General features: G+C 36.6%; 2 protein-coding genes across 3 annotated transcripts; both read left to right on the top strand.

Annotated features, from left to right (window-relative positions):
• Nucleotides 1-23: 23 nt before the first annotated feature.
• On the top strand, nucleotides 24-8,593 carry LOC128237895 (uncharacterized). The gene is made up of 2 exons (XM_052953476.1): nucleotides 24-69; nucleotides 3,717-8,593. The coding sequence occupies exon 2, from the start codon at nucleotides 3,727-3,729 to the stop codon at nucleotides 5,623-5,625; it is 1,899 nt and encodes a 632-aa protein (XP_052809436.1). The 5' UTR covers nucleotides 24-69; nucleotides 3,717-3,726; the 3' UTR covers nucleotides 5,626-8,593.
• Nucleotides 8,594-11,844: 3,251 nt separating this feature from the next.
• On the top strand, nucleotides 11,845-24,657 carry LOC128212852 (uncharacterized). 2 transcript variants are annotated; one of them, XM_052918320.1, is made up of 4 exons: nucleotides 11,845-13,031; nucleotides 21,780-21,854; nucleotides 22,448-22,728; nucleotides 23,216-24,656. In XM_052918320.1, exons 1-3 carry the CDS (start codon nucleotides 12,942-12,944, stop codon nucleotides 22,682-22,684), a joined length of 402 nt encoding a protein of 133 aa, XP_052774280.1. In that variant the 5' UTR covers nucleotides 11,845-12,941; the 3' UTR covers nucleotides 22,685-22,728; nucleotides 23,216-24,656. The 2 variants fall into 2 exon arrangements, with proteins under 2 accessions (XP_052774280.1, XP_052774205.1); XM_052918245.1 differs by lacking the exon at nucleotides 11,845-13,031 and adding an exon at nucleotides 19,822-20,372 and having other exon boundaries at nucleotides 23,216-24,657.
• The last annotated feature ends 614 nt before the right edge of the window (nucleotides 24,658-25,271 follow it).

Genomic DNA, 25,271 nt, shown 5'->3' with positions numbered 1-25,271 from the left:
GTGTGACAACTTTATAATACACATCGTGTATTGGAGGGATTTAATAGTAGGACATCTTAAGTTTAAATGGTATTATTTAAACCGAGTACGATATTGAAGTTGCTATATTTTGAAAACAGCTTTTTGATTCTTTTTTTGTGATAAATACATGCAGATTCTGGTATAAATTTCCTTAGGCTTAAACCGATTATTCCTGTCACATTTCATGCATATTTATCTCGTAATTAATCATGTCACTTGAACCGTGCACAGCCCGAGACGTAAGATGATATTCAGTTTTAGCAAAATTGTTTACTTTATATCGTGATATTTACTTTAAATATGAAACCGCATGGCCATTGCCTTCATTGATTTATCTCGTTTTATGCTGTAAAACAAAACATATATACTAAAAACATATACTATGATTATCACAGGTAATTAATATGTATTCTAATTCATCTGCTAAATAAATGCCCATGGTACATAGAAAGCATTTGAATGCCTATAGTTAAAGTATTCTTTCAGTGGACTCACGCCCCTCCCAAATCCGGGGTATTTCACAAGTTCGGCTGTTTATTTGTTTTAATCTTTATTGCTCTCTATGGTATTCTATCAGATACCTCAGATCAATATTATCAATGATTACGGAATGAATTACAAAGCATTAAAAACCCCAGTTCGATGCAGCCCTTTTTTTGAAACACAGCCCTAATTGGCAATTGGCCAATCAGACAATGCGCGGGAAAAGTTGCACCCTGCTGTGACACTAGGGGCTCGGTTCAGGCGCAAACCTTACGCGGCTTGGAGTGCTCGGGGATATCCATAAAATTACGGACAGAATCTTAATTAACACCATGATGTGAAAGCAGCATAATATGTGATCACTAGCAGCATCTGCCGTAACAGCATCAAGCATCATCATCATTTCAAGTAATACACGTGCTATTGTAAAATATACCGAAACGTATACGGCGTAGGGTTTTAGCCAGGATTTAAAGCGACAGTCCGCAAAAGTAACCGTATTTCAAAAGTTTTTAATAAGTTCCACATTGTTTCAGACCGACTGAACCGCAATTATTTTTTAAAAAATCGCTTTAATAACTTAGATTTAACAAATTGAAAATTGCCGAAAGTTGCTATTTTTAGACGGCAAAAGAGAAAGTAGGTCTACGGTTTTTCCGACTACTCTTGGGGGCGATACTATTTCCCGGTCCCGGTCTCATCCGGTCCCGGTCTCCTCCGGTCTCTGTTTTATAGTAGCTATCGGGCGTGATCAAAAAGGTGTTAATGACCGCGGGGGGTAATAGGATTACAAAAGATAACAGTTGATTAAAACATTAGATATTTGATGATAATTATGTCACTATTTATTTCAAATTTTATATCAATAAAACATAAAATAAATTTAGGCAAAGATAAAAACATGAAATATGCACATGTACTGAAATTAATGTCATGAATAACAAACACATTGAGTGTGTGTTTTTTTCATATTAAATTCAGTTATAAGTATACTATTGATAATAGTAATACAAAAAATAACAATGCTTGACTACATGTAAATCAAATTTGTAAGTTATCTCAGTACTTCAGGAATTCTATTATCCTTCTTTTGTTTAACTATTGATTTTGTTGCAGCAGATGCGCTTCCACGACCAGTTGCCTTATGTATTTCTGCCAACTGTTCGTCTAATTTTAATTTTTATGCCGACGCATTTCATGTGGAATCTTAAACGATAGAGTACCAGTAGATAAAGCTGTTATGTATATGCAGCTTGCGTGGAAATCGTGGCTATCGTGAGGAAACGTGTTGGAGCGTGTCAGAGCGTATCAGAACGTGAACGACAATCGGGGATACCGTAGGAGAGCGTGACGCAACGTGGAGCAATAAATGGTAGAAAAGTGTATATCGTAACAGATCGTGGTAGATCGTAGCAGAGCGTGGAGCTATCGTGAGACGTCGCAGCGAAGCGGGATGAAAAAATGTGTCCACGCTGGTCCCGATCTGTTGCGATTGTACTCCACGTTCTGTTACGCTTCGTTACGTTCCGTTACGTTTTGTTACGAAGGCCACGCTATGTCACGATTAGAAAATGAATCGGGGCAATCGTGGTGAAATTTAAGTTTGATTTAAAATCTGTCCCGATGCCCAAGATGTCCCCGATTCAACCACGTTCCGTTACGCTCCCCCACGATCACCCCAATTCGACTCCACGCTCTGTTACGTTCGCCACGATGCTCTGGAATCGGGGACATCGTGGTAATCGTGGCCTAATATAAACCTAGCATTAGCGAATAGCACAAAATTATAAACGAAAAATGGAGACATAATGTGTTGATTACTTCAGAATGGCGCAACTTCAAAGAAACACTCTTCATCTAGTAGCTTTAATGTCTAAGCACACGCATAATTACTATAATAGGATGTTATAACATTGCAACTTTTAGCTCCAGAAAATGTGTTTGTGTGCTTTTTCTCCATTCATTGATTTACTTGTTTACATGCGATGAACATTGTATAATGTTTTACGCAATAAACATATCGTATCGTATCGATATGAGTCGGATATGCAAACATGGAATTTTTCAATTGTAATCATTTATGCTTAAAAAATTTTATGTCGGGGGGGGGGGTAAACATAAAAGGAAGAACAATAACATAACATAACATAATTTAAAAGGTGCAATTCTAAGTTACTTCATACTCTAGCCGTCCTCAATCTTTTATGCAAAAAACATGAGCATTTGTACTGCATCGCATCTTTCTCTACACCTTTAACACGAATTGCATAAATAGTGTATACCTATAACAAATTGCATAAATTAAGACATGTTTATATATTTTATACCATTTTGTTACATATAAAAACAAATAAGATTGTCAAAATCGTGTTATAAACATCAGCAACACAATCCGTTGCCTGGGGCCATAAATTATGAACCGGGAATTATGAGACCGGATGAGACCGGATTTTACGAGGAGAGACCGGGAAATAGTATCGCCCTGCGCATGCGCAAGAACTTTGGAATCCCACTGTTTTTTCTATTTATATAACCGTTAACTCTCGGGGGGCCGATAGTTAAGAAGAGATATTGAAAATGACACGAAAAACTCATTTCTAGGTCGATTTGAACCAAATTTTTTTTGGATTCGTCAGTCAGGAATGCTTATCAACACATAGATGAATTTTATTTTTTTTCATGGCTAATTTGCCCGATTTGCGGACTGTCGCTTTAAAAAGTACAGGGTGTTGCTGAAAAGGGAGATGGTTATAAAGATAAAAAGGGCACATTGAATCTGGCTATGAAGAACTTGAACATTATGAATTTGGCAGAAAATGTTAGATATTGTGTTTTATTGAAGTACTATTAGGTTTCAACAGCCAGATATATATGTAAAGTGTGTATGCATTTAAAGTATGATTACACATTTTAGACAATACAAAAGAAAATGTTGAAAGACTTGAGCTTTTTATTTTAAGAAGGCAGAATGGTACCCATGCTGGTCCCCATGAGGGCAGAAGGGTGCTACTGAAAAAGAATAGGTGCAGAACCCTTCCATAACTCTTCCGCTAACCCATAACAGCGTTTTAGTATGTATGCGTTAACTATTCATTAAAAATGCACCACTCACAAAATATGAGAAGAACTTTAACTATGAACAGTTATTTTTTATTCTGAGTATCTTTTGTGCAATGCCATAAAATTTAACAGTCATTTTTCTTTTTCTTCAGTCTCCTTAAAATGGACCCAACAACAGTTACTGCTGACAGTGCAATCGCAAAACCAAACACTAGTCTTGACAACGAAAACAACAACGAAACAAAGCCTGCAATAAGTGTTCCACAGACACTCACTGAAAGACTGACTAGTTGTGTAACAAACGTGACGTCAACACGGTCCAAATCAGATGAGAATAATGGCAAGGACAAAGAATGTGAAAATAAAATACTTGTAACATTTAAGGAACATACCAGTGGCGCTGGACAAAAACAAGGTGTCTCCGAATCAAAACAGCTGGAAAGCGTCACCGTAAAGGAAGAGCTTTCAGGACAGACGGTGCAAGATCAGCATCATGCTCAAACATCCGCCGAAGCAAAGACAGGATATGTAAAAGAAGGTTCGAAACTATTACATGAAATGTTGATGCGGGGGTCAGATTTTGCTAATTCTATAGCGACCGTTGTGAAATTGGAACGACCAGATACTAATGACACTGCTAACACCCTAGGGAACCCATCTGCTAATGGCAACACGGGCCTGGCATCGCCTTCCAGTTCTGTAGACAGTTCATGTTCAACAAATGTAAAACCAGAGAGCACTGAGGATTCACCCTCCCAATCGTCTTCATTTCAAGCGTCTCCCTCCCCTGACGCTACTTCCGGTGACGTCATGCCCGCGCCTGCGGGACCGGTGGAGGCCCTTAAGCGTCAAGAGAGAAAGACGAGGCGGAGGGGCTCCGCGTGGTCGGACGAAGAGACCGAATTTCTCTTAGAAATCTGGGCTCGACAGGCGGAACTTGTGAAAGATAGAGCAGGGGATGAGACAGCTACATGCGCAGCCGTGTATCGGTTGATTGCACGAGAAATGGTGGCCAAGAATTATGATAAATCGTGGGAGCAGTGTAAGACCAGAATTCATACCCTTAAGCGAGCTTACAAGATAACGAAAGACGAGATCTCCTCCGGAGCTTCAACGATCACCTATTGTCGCCACTTTGATAAGCTTGGGATTATCTCTCTCGATAATCCGGACATCTCGCCGGGAATTTTAGCCGCAACATTAGAACAAAACCGCCTCAAACTTGAACATGAATGCAAGACGCGTGTACGCATGCCGGTAAAACGGAAACTTGTCGTAGGCGAGCCGCCGATATCTTTGCAAAAGAAGTCACCAACGCCTCCAAAACCACTCCCGTCATTCAGTACTTTTAACCATCCAGCCACGTCCACCAGTGCTACTTCTTCCGTATGGTATCCACCCGTTGGGACCCCTCCTGCGCCGAACCCGGCTGCTCAGCCCGCCACCCTCTCCGCCCTGCAGCTCTCACTGACCTCACCCCTCAACGTAGCCGCCAAACCATATCCGAAGGCGCTTCCACAACCACCGACATATCCATCCTCAAACAACTCCACGCTGCAGAATGAAACTCAGTCGTTGACGAGTTTCGTCCCTTTGACGGAAATGAACAATAACGGCACAGGTCACATTGACAAGACTGAATCAAATACATTTCGCGAGAATATGTCCGCCCAAGACACAGCGTTCTCTCAGTCACAGCAGTGGAATTCCTTTCCAACTCCGGAAACGTCAAAAGCCCAAATTGCTCCCAGCGGTCAAGGCTTGCAAGGTGATCTTGAACGCATGAAACTTGATCTAGAGATGAGAAAACTCGAAGTTGAGCGAGATAAGATCGAAATGGAAGAGAGGCAACGAAGAGAAGAACGAGACCACGAGTATAGGATGATGCAGTTGCTGTTGTTTGGACTAGGTCAGCAGAACACCTCGCAAGTTCTCTTGGGACAAGGGTCAGAGGTCGCGCATGCGCACACCACCGACCTGTCACGTGCTCTGGAAAACGGACTGGTTCCAGGCGGACAACAGACTGCCAATGAAAAAGGTTTGTCCTTTAGCGAACTTTGACATCCTTGGTGTGTTTTTTGTTTATTTTATAATTGCTTCACGACATCTTGTTTCTCCTCACTTTAAAGGCTGTTTCTGTGTTCTGTTACATGTTGTATGTGAAAACAAATTGTGTGAACAGTTTGGATGGGTTTTTGTTAGATAATTTTGTCAAGACAATATCGTTTATGTATTTTGTTACTTGTTACTTTGTAAGTTTTTATTCTTTTTTGTTGCTGTTTGTTAAAGTTTGGCTTTTATCTTGTAATAACAAATTTTTACTTCTCAGAAGTGTATTGTGAATAAATGTATTCATGGCTGTTTTGTTAGATGATATGCAGACGTCAAATATCATGGCACTCGATGCAGTTCTGAAGATTTGTAGAATTTTGTAATGTTTTGAATCTTTTCAATTTGGCAGAACTCGCTCTTCATGTCTTTTTAACATAAATATTCTGAATCTTAAATATATTTTAATATCTTTTAATATATTTTGTGATACAGTTTTTTTTCAAACTCCAACCATTTTGAATCCTATATTATTATTTTTTAAACTTCAATCGACACTTGTTTCAAAACCAATTTATTCGTGTTTTTTATGACATTAAATTTGATATTTTCATATATTTTATTTGTACATAGATATGCAAACAATATTGCTGCTCACTGGTTACTATGCACTGTATTCCACATTTTAGCTTTGTTACATGTCTTCCAAGATGTTCTATTTTACGATATGCTCGGTAGCGGATACTGTTCGTTATTTTTGTTTAACCTAGTATATTTGGTATATTTGGTGTAATGTGCATTTTATATTTGGTATTATATGTAATTTATGTTTTGTATCAAATGTATACACGATAATGATTCATAAACGTTTCTATGTTATAAATTAAAGCAGCCGGGCTCGATGGTTTTGAAGGAGGGGTAAGAGAGGCTTCTGTCTGATCTGGCGAGTTAGTGGGGATCAGAGAGGTTTTGATCTGATCGGACGGGGAAGGAGGCGTAAGAGAGGTTTCCGGTCTAATCGGACCAGGAAATAGGGGATAGAAAGGTTTTGAGTGTGATCGGTTGGGTAAGTTGGGATTAAAGAGGTTTCCGGTCTGATCGGGCGGGGAATGAGAGGTTAGAGAGGTTTCCGGTCTGATCGGGCGGGAAATGAGGGGTTAGAGAGGTTTCCGGTCTGATCGGGCGACATAGTGGGGATCAGAGAGGTTTCCAGAATGATCGCGCTGGGAAATGAGGGGTTAGAGAGGTTTCCGGTCTGATCGGGCGGGAAATGAGGGGTTAGAGAGGTTTCCGGTCTGATCGGGCGGGAAATGAGGGGTTAGAGAGGTTTCCGGTCTGATCGGGCGGGAAATGATGGGGTAAGAGAGGTTCCGGTCTGATCGGGCGGGAAATGAGGGGTTAGAGAGGTTTCCGGTCTGATCGGGCGTCAAAGAGGGGTTATAGAGGTTTCCGGTCTGATCGGGCGGGACATGAGGGGTAAGAGAGGTTTCGGTCTGCTCGCGCTGGGAAATGAGGGGTTAGAGCGGTTTCCGGTCTGATCGCGCTGGGAAATGAGGGGTTAGAGAGGTTTGCGGTGTTATCGGGCGGGAAATGAGGGGTTAGAGAGGTTTCCGGTCTGATCGCGCTGGGAAATGAGGGGTTAGAGAGGTTTGCGGTGTTATCGGGCGGGAAATGAGGGGTTAGAGAGGTGTCCGGTCTTATCGGGTGGGATGAGGAGTAAGAGATGTTTCCGGTCTGATTGGGCGGGGAAGGAGGGATAAGAATTAATAAGTGATAAGTGTGGGAATTTGGCAGGGGAGTTGGACATGTTTGTGAGCGGAATTGGTTTAAGGGAAAATGTTTGCTTAAGCTTAAAGGAACTAGACACCAGATGCTCCCAAAATCGGAAAACACAGTATTTCCCCATAACAAGCCTAGAATTATTAATACGAGCTAGTATGTGGCCGAAAATACATCATTTTGCATGAGTTAAAGAATAAACGCAAAAATCATCGCGCCCACAACATGTATCATATGAGTTTTCCCTTTTAAACATAGCGTGGAATGGTTTCCCCGTTTAAAAATAGCGCGGAATGTTTTTCCGAACACCTTGCAAGTCACGTGATCTTTTCACACACTTACTGTCAATAAGTGTTTTAGCCAACTCGCTGTCATTTTAAGCAGTGTTTATTTAAATTAAAAGGTTACATCGATCAATTTCATCAACGATGTACGTCTGTCGTGCTATGTATCTACGTTGTTTTGCAGCAGTTTTCCACTTCCTTGCCCTGTCCGTCCTTTAGGGGAGCCATGAAGTGTGTATAAATAGCATGTGAACGTCGCGTGATGAGTGTCGATAAATATACTGTATCTTTTTAAAACTTATTGGGTAGACATGCGGTGTGATACATCATTAAGTAAGATTAAATGCCTTGTACACAACGATGTCAATTTTATGGAAGTTCTTGACAATTTTCTCTTTTTTTTCTTGCAATTATATCATCTGGTGACTAGTCCCTTTAATAAATGGTATTTTCATGTTTTTTTTTCTATTTTGAGGATATGAATTTGGTGAATGGATTGATCTCAGAAAAGAGCAATTATATCTGCTTACGGAAAATAGTTATACGTATTATAATTGATATATGTGTTATATAACTGTTATACAATTGCTTTAACTTATCTTGTTTACTTTTAAAGATAAAAAAATGCAACCTTACGTTTAAGATATAATTTGATAAAATTATTGTATAATCAATCGTTACCAGAGAATTTGTGATCACAACTTGGTTGCATTGTCTCATTTAATATATTAAACCGTATTAACATAGTCAACGTCAAAAAATAAATTGTCATTGTCTCGGCATTTGATATAATTTTCTAGGATTTAGATACAACTCATTGTAATGCAAACTAACTGTATTTTTCCTATGATTGTGTATGTGTACTGTTTAGACATGCATATGAAATAACAATTTTGTATTAATCATTATACGCATAATAAAATTGTTACATATATAGATTAGGTGTAGTTTGTTATGATTTGCATTCGAATGTTACAGTGTGTCATTCTTTGTTAGCCAATGAAATCGCTGTATTGCGTTTGAAATTCAAAAAAAAATCTCACGAATGCCAAGACTTCTTGATATGAACGGAAATAATTATATAGAGGATTATTGTTTGTTTCAGTGTAAGATCGTGCTATATTTCACCGAGTGAGTCAAAAAAAAATATATTCACTTTTGGTGTTCACGTGAACACATAATCAGTATGAGTATGTAAACGTAAGAATACTACATTATCACACCATCAGTATGTACAATGTACGCTTCCATAACAAATCAACAGTACTACATAATCACATCATCATTATGTACAATACACGCTTTCATAACAAATTAACAGTACAACATAATCACATCATCAGTATGCACATTATACGCTTCCATAACAAATCAACAGTACTACGTAATCACACCACCAGTATGTACAATGTACGCTTCCATAACAAATCAACAGTACTACATTATCACACCATCAGTATGTATAATGTACGCTTCCATAACAAATCAACAGTACTACATAATCACATCATCAGTATGTACAATACACGCTTCCATAACAAATTAACAGTACAACATAATCACATCATCAGTATGTACAATATACGCTTCCATAACAAATCAACAGTACTACGTAATCACACCACCAGTATGTACAATATACGCTTCCATAACAAATTAACAGTACTACATAATCGCATCATCAGTATGTACCATATACGCTTCCATAACAAATCAACAATACTACATAATCGCATCATCAGTATGTACAATATACGCTTCCATAACAAATCAACAGTACTACATAATCGGATCATCAGTATGTACAATACACGCTTCCATAACAATTCAACAGTACTGCATCATCACATCATCAGTATGTACAATACACGCTTTCATAACAAATTAACAGTACAACATAATCACATCATCAGTATGTACAATATACGCTTCCATAACAAATCAACAGTACTACGTAATCACACCACCAGTATGTACAATATACGCTTCCATAACAAATTAACAGTACTACATAATCACACCAACAGTATGTACCATATACGCTTCCATAACAAATCAACAGTACTACATACTCGCATCATCAGTATGTACAATATACGCTTCCATAACAAATCAACAGTACTACATAATCGGATCATCAGTATGTACAATACACGCTTCCATAACAAATCAGTACAACATAATAACATCATCAGTATGTACAATATACGCTTCCATAACAAATCAACAGTACTACGTAATCACACCACCAGTATGTCATAACAAATCAACAGTACTACATAGTCACATCATCAGTATGTGCAATATACGCTTCCATAACAACTCATCTGTACTACATAGTCACATCATCAGTATATACAATATACGCTTCCATAACAACTCATCTGTACTACATAGTCACATCATCAGTATATACAATATACGCTTCCATAACAACTCATCTGTACTACATAGTCACATCATCAGTATATACAATATACGCTTCCATAACAAATCAACAGAAATTTATAATCACACCATCATTATGTACAATATACGCTTCCATAACAAATCAACAGTAATTTATAATCACATCATCCGTATGTACCATATACGCCTCCATAACAAATCAACAGTACTACATCATCTCATAATCCGTATGAACCATATACGCTTCCATAACAAGTCAACAGTACTACATAGTCGCATTATCAGTATGTACCATATACGCTTCCATAACAAATCAACAGTACTACATAATCACATCATCCGTATGTACCATATACGCTTCCATAACAAATCAACAGTACTACATAATCACATAATCCGTATGAACCATATCAGCTTCCATAACAAGTCAACAGTACTACATAATCACATCATCAGTATGTACCATATACGCTTCCATAACAAATCAACAGTACTACATAATCACATCATCAGTATGTACAATATACGCTTCCATAACAAATCAACAGTACTACATAATCACATAATCCGTATGAACCATATCAGCTTCCATAACAAGTCAACAGTACTACATCATCACATTATCAGTAGGTACCATGTACGCTTCCATAGTTTCGGGATGCATGTATTGTATACATTCATAGGCTTTTTCACAGCATAAATCATCTTTCTTCTCGTTTCATTTTTTTGATAATTTACTTGATTTATATTTATGCGTAAAAAAAATGTTTGTTTCAGGTTTCCCGACCTTCCCTTTTTTGCCCTATTTTTTCGTTTCAAAGTGTCAAAAATGAAGTGTTTTGGGCTTTTAACAATACCAGTGATGCCAATACTGAATGTATAGGTGTTCTTGAGCATATTTTATTAATTTATAGGTAACAGAAATCTCGCACGAAAGAATTATAAAGTAATTAAACAAAATACCACCTACCAACCCTAATCTCTTTGGACATGCAACCTTAAAGCTGAACTCTCACAGATTGAACGTTTTGACAACTTTTTTATTTCTTGTCTTGGAACTAGCCAATTTTTGCGAACAGATTGAACGTTTTGACAACTTTTTTATTTCTTGTCTTGGAACTAGCCATTTTTTTGCGAAAATGCTGTGAAACCAGTTATATAAGACTGCTGACAAAAACTTATATAGCATATTTTAATATTTACGTTTAAAAATTGATATTGTATGCGCTAGTAACGGTTTAAGCCATAAAACATTAATTTTCATACGGAAATATGCATTTCTGAGATCTGATTTTTTTGTCAGCAATCTCTTATCATTGGTTTACAGATATTTACGCAAAAATTTGCTCTTTCCATGACAAAAAATAAAAAAGTTGTAAAATTGGCATATCTGTGAGAGTGCAGCCTTAAACAAATATATTAGAAAAAGAGAGAAGAACACATCAATTGGTTTAATTGTAATGCCGACCTTATCTATTTTAATCGAGTATTATTGTGAAACAAGCGTTCAGATAAGTTTGATGGTTTCAGTGTATGATTTAAGTCCCATTTTAACTATCTCTCGGCTGTATATATTAGCTGAGATGGCAGTTTTCCATTAACATTTGCATTGAACACCCATAAACAATTAAACAGAATAGCTCAAATGATCTGTGAAGAAATATTTAACAACCATTACATGGTTAATTCATTCATTGCCAATTGCAATTTATTTCATTGGCTTAAACATTACAACTCCCGTACGGCACTGCGGGGGACATTCTTCTATCCGAAAATCTGAGAGACTTTTCGATATATGATTATTTTAAAGCTATTAGTCAATTTAAGTCAATATTTGAACGAGTTATTCAAATACTAGCTTGACAGACCTTACAAACGGTCGTTGAAAAAAAGTTACCAAAATTTGTATAATTTTGGGTGTAAAATTTGTTGGTTATCTTCCTAACGTGTGAAAAGGACTTTGGAGACAGATAAATCGAACAGTGAATCTTACAAGTAGTGTGAACAGAGAAGGCTTTGGGAGGTGAAATAACTTTCCATATTAGGCTGTGCTTATCAGGTGTTGGGTCAAGTCGTCTCGTGGAAATTTGTCATAAAATTGGATCGAACGATTTTCTTGCGTAAATAATTAACTAATTTGCAATCCTAACTGTTTAAAGTTTGCAATTCATTTTTATTGTGTTTCTTGCTTTATATTGAACGGTATAATTGATTGAAGGAAACCTCTCGTTCAACATACATAATAGTTTAATGAAAGAGAATTGTTCACTAGCTGTGAAATCGGAAGTGTTTTGTGAATAAAATAATTGAAATAAACTCAGTACCCTGGGAACATTTAAACCACTGAGCGTTCAATATCGATTTTGATTAATCAAATGTCTTAGACGATTAAATAAACATCGAAACTATCGGTCAGACAGTGTTGCAACTATTCGTTGAGTGGACACAATTCTTTAAAGAGTTCTTAAGAGGATAAACATTTTAATAAGTGTCATCACCGTGTGACAGTCCATACTTTTATGGTAAAGATTTACGCATTTATTGTTCGGTATTTCTGTACTGTGATTAAACACTTTAAAGATACTTAAAAGGTAAAGTGTGACCTCCCTGTTAGACATAAATCTAGATAATTGGAATATAGCGACAAGGAAAAGGAAAAGAAAAGGAAAAGCGAGACAGTTTGACAGACACGAAATAACGCCAAAAAAGATTGACTTATATTTATATAATAATTATTAGAAAACGTGAAAATAAAAGAGTAGTAAAAATAACATAAGAACAAAAAGACGGAGAGAGAAAAAACACACAATTTGTGTGTATACAATTCAACCGGAAGTAGGGTACAAGGGACCAAGGATGCGCAGGAAGTCGCGATCAGTGTCAGACAACACGGAGGTGGTCAAGATGGGAATGGGGTACTTTATAACTGAGGACATACCATATCCGGTAAGTGAACTTCTGTGATAGGGAAGTTGGTGACGGGTTGGAATTTGTTTGGGGGGGTTGAGGCGGAGCGGGCTCAGTGGGCAGTGGGGATAAGTTGCCCTACTCCGGACATATGGTATTTAGACAATCGGGCTTGTGTTTGAGATGGGGTGAAACTGTTGGGGGGGGGGGGAGGGGGCTGGTCGGCGTTAATGGGAAAAGGGTGTAAATCTGTGTGTACATAATACCGTGTATATTCTATCTATGGCATGCGGGTGGTTGATGTTTGGGTGGTTGGGGCGGAAGGGAGCAGTATTGGAATAGCAGAAGGGTGTTTGGATATGTTTTCATGCCCATGTGACTTTCCATATACATATCTGGTATGCTTAGATGGGATATGGATGAGGGGAGGAGTCGGGTAAAGGTTATGTTTCGACAGGGGACGTTCGGTCTAGTATGTCAGGAATCGGGTTGGGAATGGTGAAGGGAGGGAGCGAGAATAATGGGGGAGAGGGTCGGGGACGAGCGGAAGGAAGGGATGTTCATCACGGAGGACACTATGGTATACGATAAGTGGTTTAATTGAGTAGAATACTTGTCTATTATTATGGCTTTATGTGTGAGGTTTAACTTTAAGCCCTCTAAGAATGGAGGTACGTGGTGGTTGTCTTGACTAAGGATGGGATATTTCATCCTCTAGAATTATCCATCCCAACAATTTGTTGGTTGGGATTGTAGTCTTTTCCACATTTTTTTTTTACTCCGTAACGAACATGTTTAAAAACAAAGTTATATTCAATAATATATTCGTTTATAAGCATCTACGATTAATATTATATTCAGTTACATGTTTTGTTCATGGCACTCAGCTGAAGAAATCATAATTTCTCGGCTCGGAATATTTGTCCGTATTTAAAAATAATTCGAGCGTAATCCAAATAGATCTTAACATTATTATTTTTATATTTTTTTTATTTATTGCTTATATATTATAAGATAGCAGGCGGGAAATGATATTCATTTTTAGACTTTTCATGGCTAGCTATACACTGTTTTAAATTAAAATAATATCCTCAAATAACGTAAATTATAACCTTTTTTCCTACCAATAAAATCGCCTACCATCATTCAATAAATAATATACTTAATTGTTAAGATTTTAACAGACATGACTTCATAATTTGGTTCCCCACCCGCTGAAATCAAGTAACACTAGTCTTAGACATTTAGAACATATTCTGTAAACTCTTGATGACCAAGAAGGGCTTGTTCACATCGCTCGCTCCGTCCTTCTAAATCGTTTAAATTTTACCATATAGATATCTATATGATATATTACGTCAAAATGCATAACCTGTTTATGTATACGGTTTTACTTTTTGACCTTCCATAGACACTGGAATGAATCATACGTAAATACTTAATATATATTTACTACCATGGATCTTGTTTACCAACTGCTTAAGAAAATAAGATTGTAATTTTGTAATTCGTAATTAGAGTTCACTGTCAAAATTGACATTCCAAATAATAATAGAATGAAAATATTATGACTCAATACGTCATTGTTAAAATAGGATTAAGTCGATAATTCCTTTGCAAAATATTTACAATCTGTTAACCTTTTGTCAACTTTCATTGAATTTTCTTATTTTTAGAAACATTCTTAAGTATAGGATTACCTTGTCTGACTTATATTACATATTTTATGACATGCCTTATTGACATAATGGAATTATTGCCTTAACGCTACACTGACACTTCTATTTGAACTGCGGAATAATTAACCACAATTAACCGGAATGCCTACGGCACTGGCAGGGGCAGCTCCAGGATTAAATCGGTAGAGGGGGCGCAACTTGGATCCGAACATAATTGACTTTTAAATGTTATACGGGTGGTTTCGCCCCCCCCCCCCCCTCCCCCTTCCAAGAAATGTTTGGCGAATTAATTTTAGTTAAATATGGTGCATGTTGGTATATTATATGAATTCCTTTTTCTATATTAGCATATGCATATACATGGGAGAGGGGGAGGGACGCCGAGTGTGCACCCGCCTTTGGTCCGTTTATGGTTGTTGAACTTCAATGCTAATACGATTGGGTTTTCATTTCATTTATACGTTGGCGTCTTTATACCTTCCCTTGACGGAAAGTTTGGGTAGTTTGTTTGAATTGTACTCAGATGTAAGTTTATCCAAATTAGTTCAGTACTGTACAATGATTTAGCTGACAGAAAATGCAAGCGTGCGTGGGTGTGATTTTTTCCGTACATTTTTATTTTTCCGTACATTTTTTACCAGTTCATATGAATATTACATCTAAACAGAAAAACATGTTATTGGTATAGCAAGATCATACGAAAGAAGTCCAGACAAGTGAAATACCATAGCTTTAATAACTATTCAATGTCATTCTTTTTCAAAGTAATTCTGAATTGTTCCGTGTGGGGATGCAACAGCTCTAAAAATATATGCAGACAAGACAGGCATTTTTTAATGATATCAAAACAATGTAACATACATACAGTCGAACCCTGTTGGCTCGAAGTCGCTTGGGTCGAATTCATCGTTGGCTCGAAATTTATATAAATGACCGACTTCTTTATACTGAAGGTTAGCATACCCGCACCCCAACGAGGTTCGACTGTATGCATATTTATTTAAAACAGATTTTTTCAGTGCAAGAAATTCATTAAAAATAAAAGTTTTTACCTGGTATTATAAAATAGATTTATAGATTTCATTTCGAAATTGCATCGATGATCAATGCAAAGTGCATAAAATGAACGGATTTTAATTTATAACAATGCTATTAAATTATAAAGCACGTTCTAATTCACGATGGGGCAATTGAGGAGTATGGCCTGAAGTTCATATTTTATGTATGGACTGACATGTAAACAACACTATGCAAACAAAATCATTGACGTTTACATATCATGACAACACGAATCAAGCGTAAACAACTAAATATCACCGACGTATCTGCACTAAAACCATACAATGATGGTGATCGAATATCGATTAAGAGCATTTCATGGGAGATTGCTTTTTCCCATAAAAGTTAACGCGAATGAGATGCGTATTGGAGTTATATAAGTGCAGTTTTATTGAAAATACAACGAAAACATTCATGACTTAGTGTAATTTAAGCGGTCTTAAGCTGGGACAGCCGTCAACCTGAATAGAAAATATGTATGCTTTGACGTATTGATGCAAAATAATTAATTTAAAAGGGTGGTCCTAAAGGCCGGAAAGATTTAATAAAGAAGATAATTTTTATGGTTATGTTTTCTTTGGTGATGTTTTCTTTTATTTTTTTCCAACTGGATGATATATCAGTATTGATTGCATTCCTTCCATAACAACCCAAGATGCATGCCGGTACATCAATAGAAGTATAAAGTTCGTTAAAATTTAAGTAATAATAATATTAGTTAATTGTTGTGTTTTAACGTCCATTTTTTATATTTTAAACTGATTGCAAGTGAAGTGTATTATTGCATAAACAATTAAGATTCCCAAGAGTATAGTAATTAAATTTAACGGCTAAATTAAAATTATTTTGCGATCTACTTGCAGCGTAGTTAATTGTAAAAAAAATCTGACATTGTAAACCGTCCATATCCATCCGAGGTTGTTACCGATGGAAAATGGCCAGGGTTGTTTTGAATATAGCGATTTGATCTTACACCAACTAGAATTCCATATAACTTAAATACATTGCCAATGGAATGTTTGAAACAGTTTTGTTGATCTTAATCGTATAGATAAATATTTGTTTACCTTTAAATTGGAACTGGTTTTGCTGTGTATATTTGTATACTGCATACTCTTATTTTATGCACCATTCAATTGTTACCCTCCCCCCCCCCCCCCCCCCCCCAGGTCCGGGGGTATAACGGGGATAGCGGGGGACTATGGACCGTGTTTTTACCTTCCAGGTGACCCCGCAGTGCCGGAAGAATGCGGTGGTTTTGCCTTAGCGCCAAAAATAGCGGGGAATTGGCTTTACCTAGGGTCCCCGGGGTTTAGGGGCATTTGGCGGGGATTTAACCAGCAGTTTGTCCTAGCATGGCGGGGATTTTACATGGGCTTGGCTGGACCGAAAGTCTCCGCTATTCTCTGGACCTGGGGGGCGGGTACAATTGACTGATGTTTTATTTACGTAAAGGCGCTTTAAGTAATTTAATGTCCACGTATGTAAATATATTGGAATACATTTATATTGACCTGGATATAAGATAATATTTTAAACCCCATTTATTGTTCTGTCAGGTATTTTAATAGTTTTAAATCCAACATATTAAGCCTCAAATTTGTAAACAAATATTTCTCTGTCAATATTTAGAACCATTTCGAAATGCATGCTAAACAGGTAGGTCATATTTGTAAACAAGGTTTTTGTTTACTTGATAAATTCTTCTAAAATAATTCTAATTTAACAACAAAGGGCGAAAATCTGGTTTAAAATCTGGCGAATCATTAATGAATTCGTGACCATAAAACTGAAGCTATTAATTGCTCAATACTGGGTCGGGAGAAGTTTAAAGAATTGAACAGGGACCTTCTTATCTACATAATTAATCAAGATTGTTTAAGTAATTGGGCATAAAAATACCTCACCGGGACAGACTTGATTGATGTTTGGCCCAAAGAGGATTTATTCTTTAGTTTGCGTTAATTATCCTTGGAAACAAAATAGCAACCGTGTGGTTGTTGACGTCTGTGCTTGATAAATGCTTACATTTTTCGGTAGTCTTTATTTTTTTTGCAAATGCCAGAGTGACATAACAATAGGATTTAAAACATTAAACACACCGCTGAGAACATGGCCGCTGTAACACTGCATCAATATTAGTCCGCTTGGTATAAGCAAAAGTCGTTACGTGCGAGCTACATGTCTTGACAATGTGAGCTGCATGATCGTGACAATGTGAGCTGCATGATCGTGACAATGTGAGCTGCATGATCGTGACAATGTGAGCTGCATGATCGTGACAATGCGAGCTGCATGATCGTGACAATGTGAGCTGCATGATCGTGACAATGCGAGCTGCATGATCGTGACAATGTGAGCTGCATGATCGTGACAATGCGAGCTGCATGATCGTGACAATGTGAGCTGCATGATCGTGACAATGCGAGCTGCATGCTCGTGACAATGTGAGCTACATGCTCGTGATAATGTGAGCTGCATGCTCGTGACAATGTGAGTCGTGACAATGTGAGCTGCATGCTCGTGATAATGTGAGCTGCATGCTCGTGACAATGTGAGATACATGTGTATAGAAAAGGCACGCTCATACCGTACACATAACAAGATAGAAGTTCCAAAACACATACAGATTATAAAATATATATATACTTATGTTAATATTTTCTCAAAGACTGATACGTAAAATCGCATATCGGGAATGTACGAACATTGTATGATGAAACAATCTCTCTTGGTATATATTTTTGAAAAGATATATCTGCATTTGAGGACTAAATCAATGAAGGACTAACTAACGGACCAAATCAATCCGCCGAAAGATTACAAAGATTTAAAGATGATATTTTCTATGCGGGGGTCACAGAAGTCTTTGCTCAATTGAACGATTTATGTTTCATATCAAAGCAGATTCAGAATTCTATAGAGTAGTGTATAGAATGACAATGCTGTAATAGTTGTGATACATTTAAACACCGCCAAATGATGAAAAAGATAATACAGATTAAAAGTTCATGTGTGCCATATAATTAACCAATACATTGGGAAGCATTGTCGCGAGCAGCAGACTTAAAATGTTTTTATATATGTATTTGTGATACATGCAGACACCGCCAAATGATGAAAAAAGATAATGCAGATTAAAAGATCAGGTATGCCATATAATAAACCAATACATTTGGAAACATTGCAGCAAAAAAAACACCAACAACCAAAACCGACGAGAGTCGTATTGAGAATAAATCCTACGGTATGTACAGCCTCAAGGTCCCTATCCAATGCTTCTCCATGTCTATAACTTTTTATAGATTTGTCTACAATCTTTATTGCATAAATAGTTTTCCCTTTTTGGTACGCACGGGCGGACGTCCGTATCGCTGGTTACGCCCCTGCCGATGACCGAATTTCTCTTATCCCCTGAGTTCCGGGTATTGTTGTGTTGTCTTGTATTTCATCATAAATAATTCAAAATAACTTCCTGCAGAAGCGGTTTGCTTAATCAAGGACATCTCAACCGTTCATTGATTATCGAAAGGCAATTGGATTTAACACAACTATGGAAGGCAATAGGTACTACAGTCTTGATATATTAATGTTTTTGTTGTTGTTGTTTTATCAATTTTGGATATTTGGAATCTCTGGTTGGTGTTTGCTTGGTCTTGGCCATTTTGTCTTTAAACATGATATTGGTTAAATGTAGCCTACTGGCATCGTCTATAAAGTTAAAGTGGTTTTATAATCATATTAAATAAGTGATTTATGTTGTCTATAATTGTTCTTCGCTGTCAATGATGACCCAATTTGTAATTCGTACAATATTTCCCTGGTAATTAATTGAGCACAGTATTGGTTAATTTAGGATAAGGACTCACAAGTTGGTCATTTCGGTTACATTATACCATAATAGCATTAAATTCATAGCGTGTCAACATCGCATTATTTCGCTCCAACGACTGCTAGATACTCCGGGTAGTCTAGATTGGAAGATGCAAGACGCAGATTCTGCCATTAAGAGGGTAGCATGGTACTTGTGCGTTCTCGGTAAAATCTATAAGCACGTCGCAGAAGGAAAGTTGTTTGATTTTAATGGGATAATTCTGTTCGTATTGATGTGGTCATAACAAAGCTGGCTTTGGTCTTAAGTTTTCCAAGTGTGCAGAGAGCATGTGTCATATTTTACATGTTTCGCTCAATGACAAAATCTTTGATATAATGATGTCAAAATTGTGTGGAGTTTAGTCTGAGATGTAAATCTTAAGCAAGCAAATAATGCATTCAACTTTAAGAAAAAACTAAAATGGAGAGCAACTTTTTCGATTCCACAAACAAGGCAGACCGTTCAGTTTAATGTTTAACAATACATGAAACAAAAACAATCGTGATGGACGATGTTAATAGTGAAACAGAAAGCGAGAATGACGATTCACTCGCGGATACATCTGGATATACTCATAACACTGACACAACGCTTAGAGCTGAAAAAAGTGACGAAAAGTTTGTTTCTAATATTAATACAACTGATCATATAACGAGAGAAGACAAAGAGGAAAAAGAAACAAAGATTCTGACTGTTGAAACTATTGAACATGAGGCTGACGAGACTGACAACAGGATAGTTTTGAGTAACAACTTTATTCAGTCATTGGTAAACAAGGTTTATTTGTCGTTTCGCTGTTGTTGATTTCTTGTTTCCATGCACATCTTTCGACTGTAAAACAATCTTTAATCGATCTCAGGCACATGGCTGTACCCGAAAGCACTATAATCCCATGACAGTTTATGAAAAATGTGCACACCCCCCCCCCCCCCGAAAAAAAAATCCAAAAGAAATTAAAGCACTAAAACCCTTGTAAAAATGGAAATTTGAAAATTTGTAAAATGTAAATTTTTGACTGAATAAGACATTGAATTATTTAAATTAACAGCCATTAGATCAATTGATCAAAAGTCTTGTCTTAGGGAAGATTTTCAAAGTTTTTACTATATGAGTATAAAGGAAACCATGGACTCCTTGGGCACGGCCATTTTTGGCCACAGGGTCATTATTTTATCCTTATTGTGCTATTTGGTATTAAAAATCAACATATGGAATGCCAACACTTATTTTGAAATAATTGAATTGAATTTCAACGAAATACTGGATAGTTTAATTAAACCGTGTTTAAGTTGCCAACGCGTTCAACACTTTATCAAATATCCCCGGCATCAAGTGGAGGTTTCCGGTACTTTTTATCATCACCATCCTCGGCACCTCAGGCTTTTATGACCAATATGTTATGATAGGCTGACGTGCCGAGGATGAAAATGCTTGAAATGGCCGAGAGTAAACAGCCTTGTATCCAGTCGTCATTACGCTGATTTCTGCAATGTTTCTATAAAATTTACGAAGTTTTGTCTTCTATCAAGTTCTCCACTTCATAGTTTGTTGAATATTCCCGATGTTAACTTAAAAAAAATTGTAAGGGTAATCTCAGTTTAAGTAAACTCAAAAGGAAATGAAAGAAAAATATAATTTGATGCTTCAACTGGCACAATTTCTCCCGTATCATAGATTCATGCTGTTCAAAATAAATCATTGCTTGTTTTTATTCAAAACTTCCTCGGATCAAACTGTCTTCAGCCAATCCACATTGAAAGAGATAGCTGAAGATAAATTGTGCTGAAAGAGCTATCTGAGAGGTCATTTATTTGAGGTATGGAGGATCTGTATTGGTTTAATAGATCAATGGGAAAACTCTCAAAACTTCGATACATTTATTAAGCAATCCATCGTTGTTCGAGCTCTCTTTGGTAAATGTTTTGAAAGGATTATTACGATCAGGGGAATTACTGTTTTATGCTAACGTTTTGTTTATTTGGTAACTATGATATCTAAATGTTTGTTACATTTATTTAATTTATTCTTTATTTATAAAATATAATATAAATAATTGTGACCGTAATTTACCAGAAATCCAGATTATTAAACTCTCCTACGAAGAGCGTCACTTTTAATACATTGATTGCACGAATAGTATTAAATCTTACTAGTATGTTACCTGTCTACTTTCAGGAGTCGGTGGATACATATAGCACGTGCATGGACTCTGTTGACCAGAACGACGGAGGAACTCCGAAGGTGAAAAAGGTAAGGTGTTTACATAAATCATAGGGTTCTTTCCAGGATTTGACGTTGGCGCAACTTTGGGGTGAAACTTTGAACATGCGCCCACCCCTAAAATCGAACTATGATTAAAGTGTTGATAGGAGGTGGGGGGTGTTGCCTCCTCCCAGGATAAGTTTCCTATTATATTCTGAAAAAGTGCATTGTATTTTTTATCTCCGATGTGCCGTATTCAAAGTTGTCGCTATCAAGGATTTTTTTTATCATTTTCTCCAAAGCCGCCTTAGGCAAACAGTTTCGTGAAAGAGTATAAAATCAATCAACGTTTTTAATATTGTCATAAGACATCTTTATTCGAATCCCTGTACATCTCATTCAATTTATTATTGATAGTCTGCAGCCATGACATTGATGACATCCTTAAGCAAACAATCCAAAACTTAAATAAGAGCACCGCAAAGCTGCTGCAATCGCTCATCTGTCTTTGTTTTAGGATCGATAAATGATTATAGCTCAACATTGGTATAATCCATTAAAAGGAATGTGCGCCCTAACCAATAACTGACTCAACACTTAGTTAAACAAGACCTAACGATGACATTTGTGTATTTTTTCAGGAAAAAAAGGACGGACGATTATACAAATTTGTAAAAAAGCACATTCTACAGCGAAAAGGTTCGTCCAACGATGTGAAGGAGATTCACATCGTTCCGGATGGAGACGAATTTAAATGGGCGCGCAGGAGCGGCGGAAGTGCAGCCTCCCGGTCCAGCACGGGAACCTCCGGTAGTGAAGGAGATCGGTTAGAAGTAGTCCACGATATGGCGGAAGAATACACGCAAGAGGCAGTATGACGTCATCAAGCTGAATGCGTAGGAATATCTTGCGGTGCTACATTGTAAGTTTAACATATACCTGTTCGGCGTAATTATATGGAGAAAAACTATAGAGTGGCTTTCTTTTTAACTTCTTCTTTTAGTCAAGTTGTGTCTCAATATCATGCTAAAACTAAAACCGTCGCCATTTTGTCTAGGCTTACCGTCCGAATCAACCGATAGCCAAAAAAAAATAAAAAAAATAAAGATCAGAAGAAAATATGACTGATTGAATACAAAAATAGGACATAGTGAAAAAGAAATAGTTGAAAACATTCATTAACGCTCAAACGTTAATTTATACACAGGAGATTAATGTTTGTTTCAGCGTTAGATTGCAATATATTTTTTTTTGTATTATATGCCTAAAAATGATATAGAATGATAGTTAATTGTTACTTTTTAGTAAAGCGCGCCAACTTGTATGCCTACGTAAAGTCATTTTGGAGAATAGGTTAATATTACACAACTACACTAAGAAACCATTCAAAGTATTATACTCTATTTCAGAATTGCCCGAGATAACCTCAAAGTGTCACAGGAGAACGAAATCTCAATACTGCCGCGTCGTCACACATGTGTATACTGCCATAGTTACGTCACACAATGAGGTCATCACAAACGGAAACTGTTTCGGATAGCATTTATTTCGGATCTTTTGATGTTAAAGTGACACATTGTTCCAGTTAACGTTGTCATTCGTCGAATACTTGTATTTGGTACCTTTTGTGGCCATCGACTTTACAGTTTGACCTGATTGCAATTATGAGTACATTTTGTATATACATCAGTCACGGGAGTTCATGGTATTTTCCTGAAGTTACTAAATTATCTGCTGTTTTACGGCAGCACAGACATGGTACACCATGGTTGTTTTCAACATAACACCAGTGTTTCTAATTATCCTTAAATGTGTTGAAGAAAGGCAATTACAAGTGTAGTTTATTTTACAATTTCACTGGACGAGTATACTCATTCACTTGTAGTTCATTTTCCAGCTTTTACCTCCGTCAAAAGAAAATTGTGAGAAAATCAGACAGTAAAACAGGCTCTAGTCATTATGTCGTCAGATTAATACATGTATTTATTGTTCATTCATATGTAACATAACATGCAAAAAGCAATGCATTTGTATAACTATTATACCCACATTCAAATGATGATATTCGCCATCACGCTGTATGTGTTTGTTTCATACCCTGTTTTACCGCTATTTAAAAAGCTGTAAGTAATATCGGCAAATAGTCTATGAGTTAAGAAAAATTAAAGTGTTATCAAATCGATGTCATATAGGAGCTTTAAAACGCTGTATTATAATATGCTTTCCTGTGGTTTTAGAGATTAAGCAGTTTCAAACAGTGAAAATATCACTTTGATATTTTTCATTGTTTTGAAAGCTATACCGCTCTTGGTTCTAATCAAATGTCAGTGCGGACAGTGCTGGGACACAAATTCAACTACATCATATCCAAAATGACGTGCGCATCAAAATTGGAGCGTTTTTTGTAAATAATTCCAAGTTAAGGCATACAATAAAACTAAATCAATAAATGTTTCTTTTAAAGATAGCAAAAGTGAATATTTCTATTGCTACACCACTCGTGAAATACAAATTTTGGTGCTCACTCGGTGAAATAAATAATGATCTTACACTAAAACAAACAATTATCCTTTATGTATTGCTCAGTTGAAAGCTACATATCCAAAACCTTATTCAGGAAACCAACCCCTTTTCAACGATACAATTAGTGTGTGTGATCATCATTATTATCATCACCATCGTCGTCGTTGACATAATCATCATCATCATCATCATCATCATCATCATCATCATCACCAACAACAACAACAGTATATGCATTATTTTTTACCCATTGTTGCTGTCTTGTTTTATTTTGCAAATGACTTGTATTAAAATGATTGAAAAATCATTGAAAATCAGTGTTTGTGTTTTTTTTTGCGAAGTTTACAGTCACATTTCTTTCAAAAGAATAGTACAGTTATATATGTAAACAGTTTTATGATTATTACAACAGTACTTACTGAACATCTTACGATTTGTAACTTTCATAAATGGACTCTCACAGACTTAAAATTCACTACATCGGTCGAAAAATATTAAATTTAGTAGCATCACACATGAATTATACACAATTTTTAGAGAAAGCATGTACTTCACTTTTTTGAATATATTTCAATCAGCTACTTTCATATACTTCTTATAATATAATGCTGTTGTTGCTTTGGCATGAACACATTCAATTAAACTACTTTACTCAAAGAGCCCTTGTTTGAATTATTGATGATTATTGTGTTTATTGTAACAAGTATTTGATCGATGTATGAACCTCTAAAGCGTGATAGGGTACCTTTTTCTCATGTCTTTCTTTAAGTATTTCAATATTGAACGCTTTAAATGTGCAAAGTGACAAACAAAACGTTTCTGGCGGCAAGCAGTTACAGTATTATATGTTGCGCTATTCTACCTGAAATGAATCCTGCGAAGACCCGTTACAATGTAATATCTTGCGTAATTCTACCTGAAATTACACAGATTTACATGGTA

The sequence above is a fragment of the Mya arenaria genome, chromosome 1 (genome assembly GCF_026914265.1).
Source record: "Mya arenaria isolate MELC-2E11 chromosome 1, ASM2691426v1".
Classification (NCBI taxonomy): domain Eukaryota; kingdom Metazoa; phylum Mollusca; class Bivalvia; order Myida; family Myidae; genus Mya; species Mya arenaria.
This window is presented reverse-complemented; position numbering and strand designations above follow the sequence as displayed.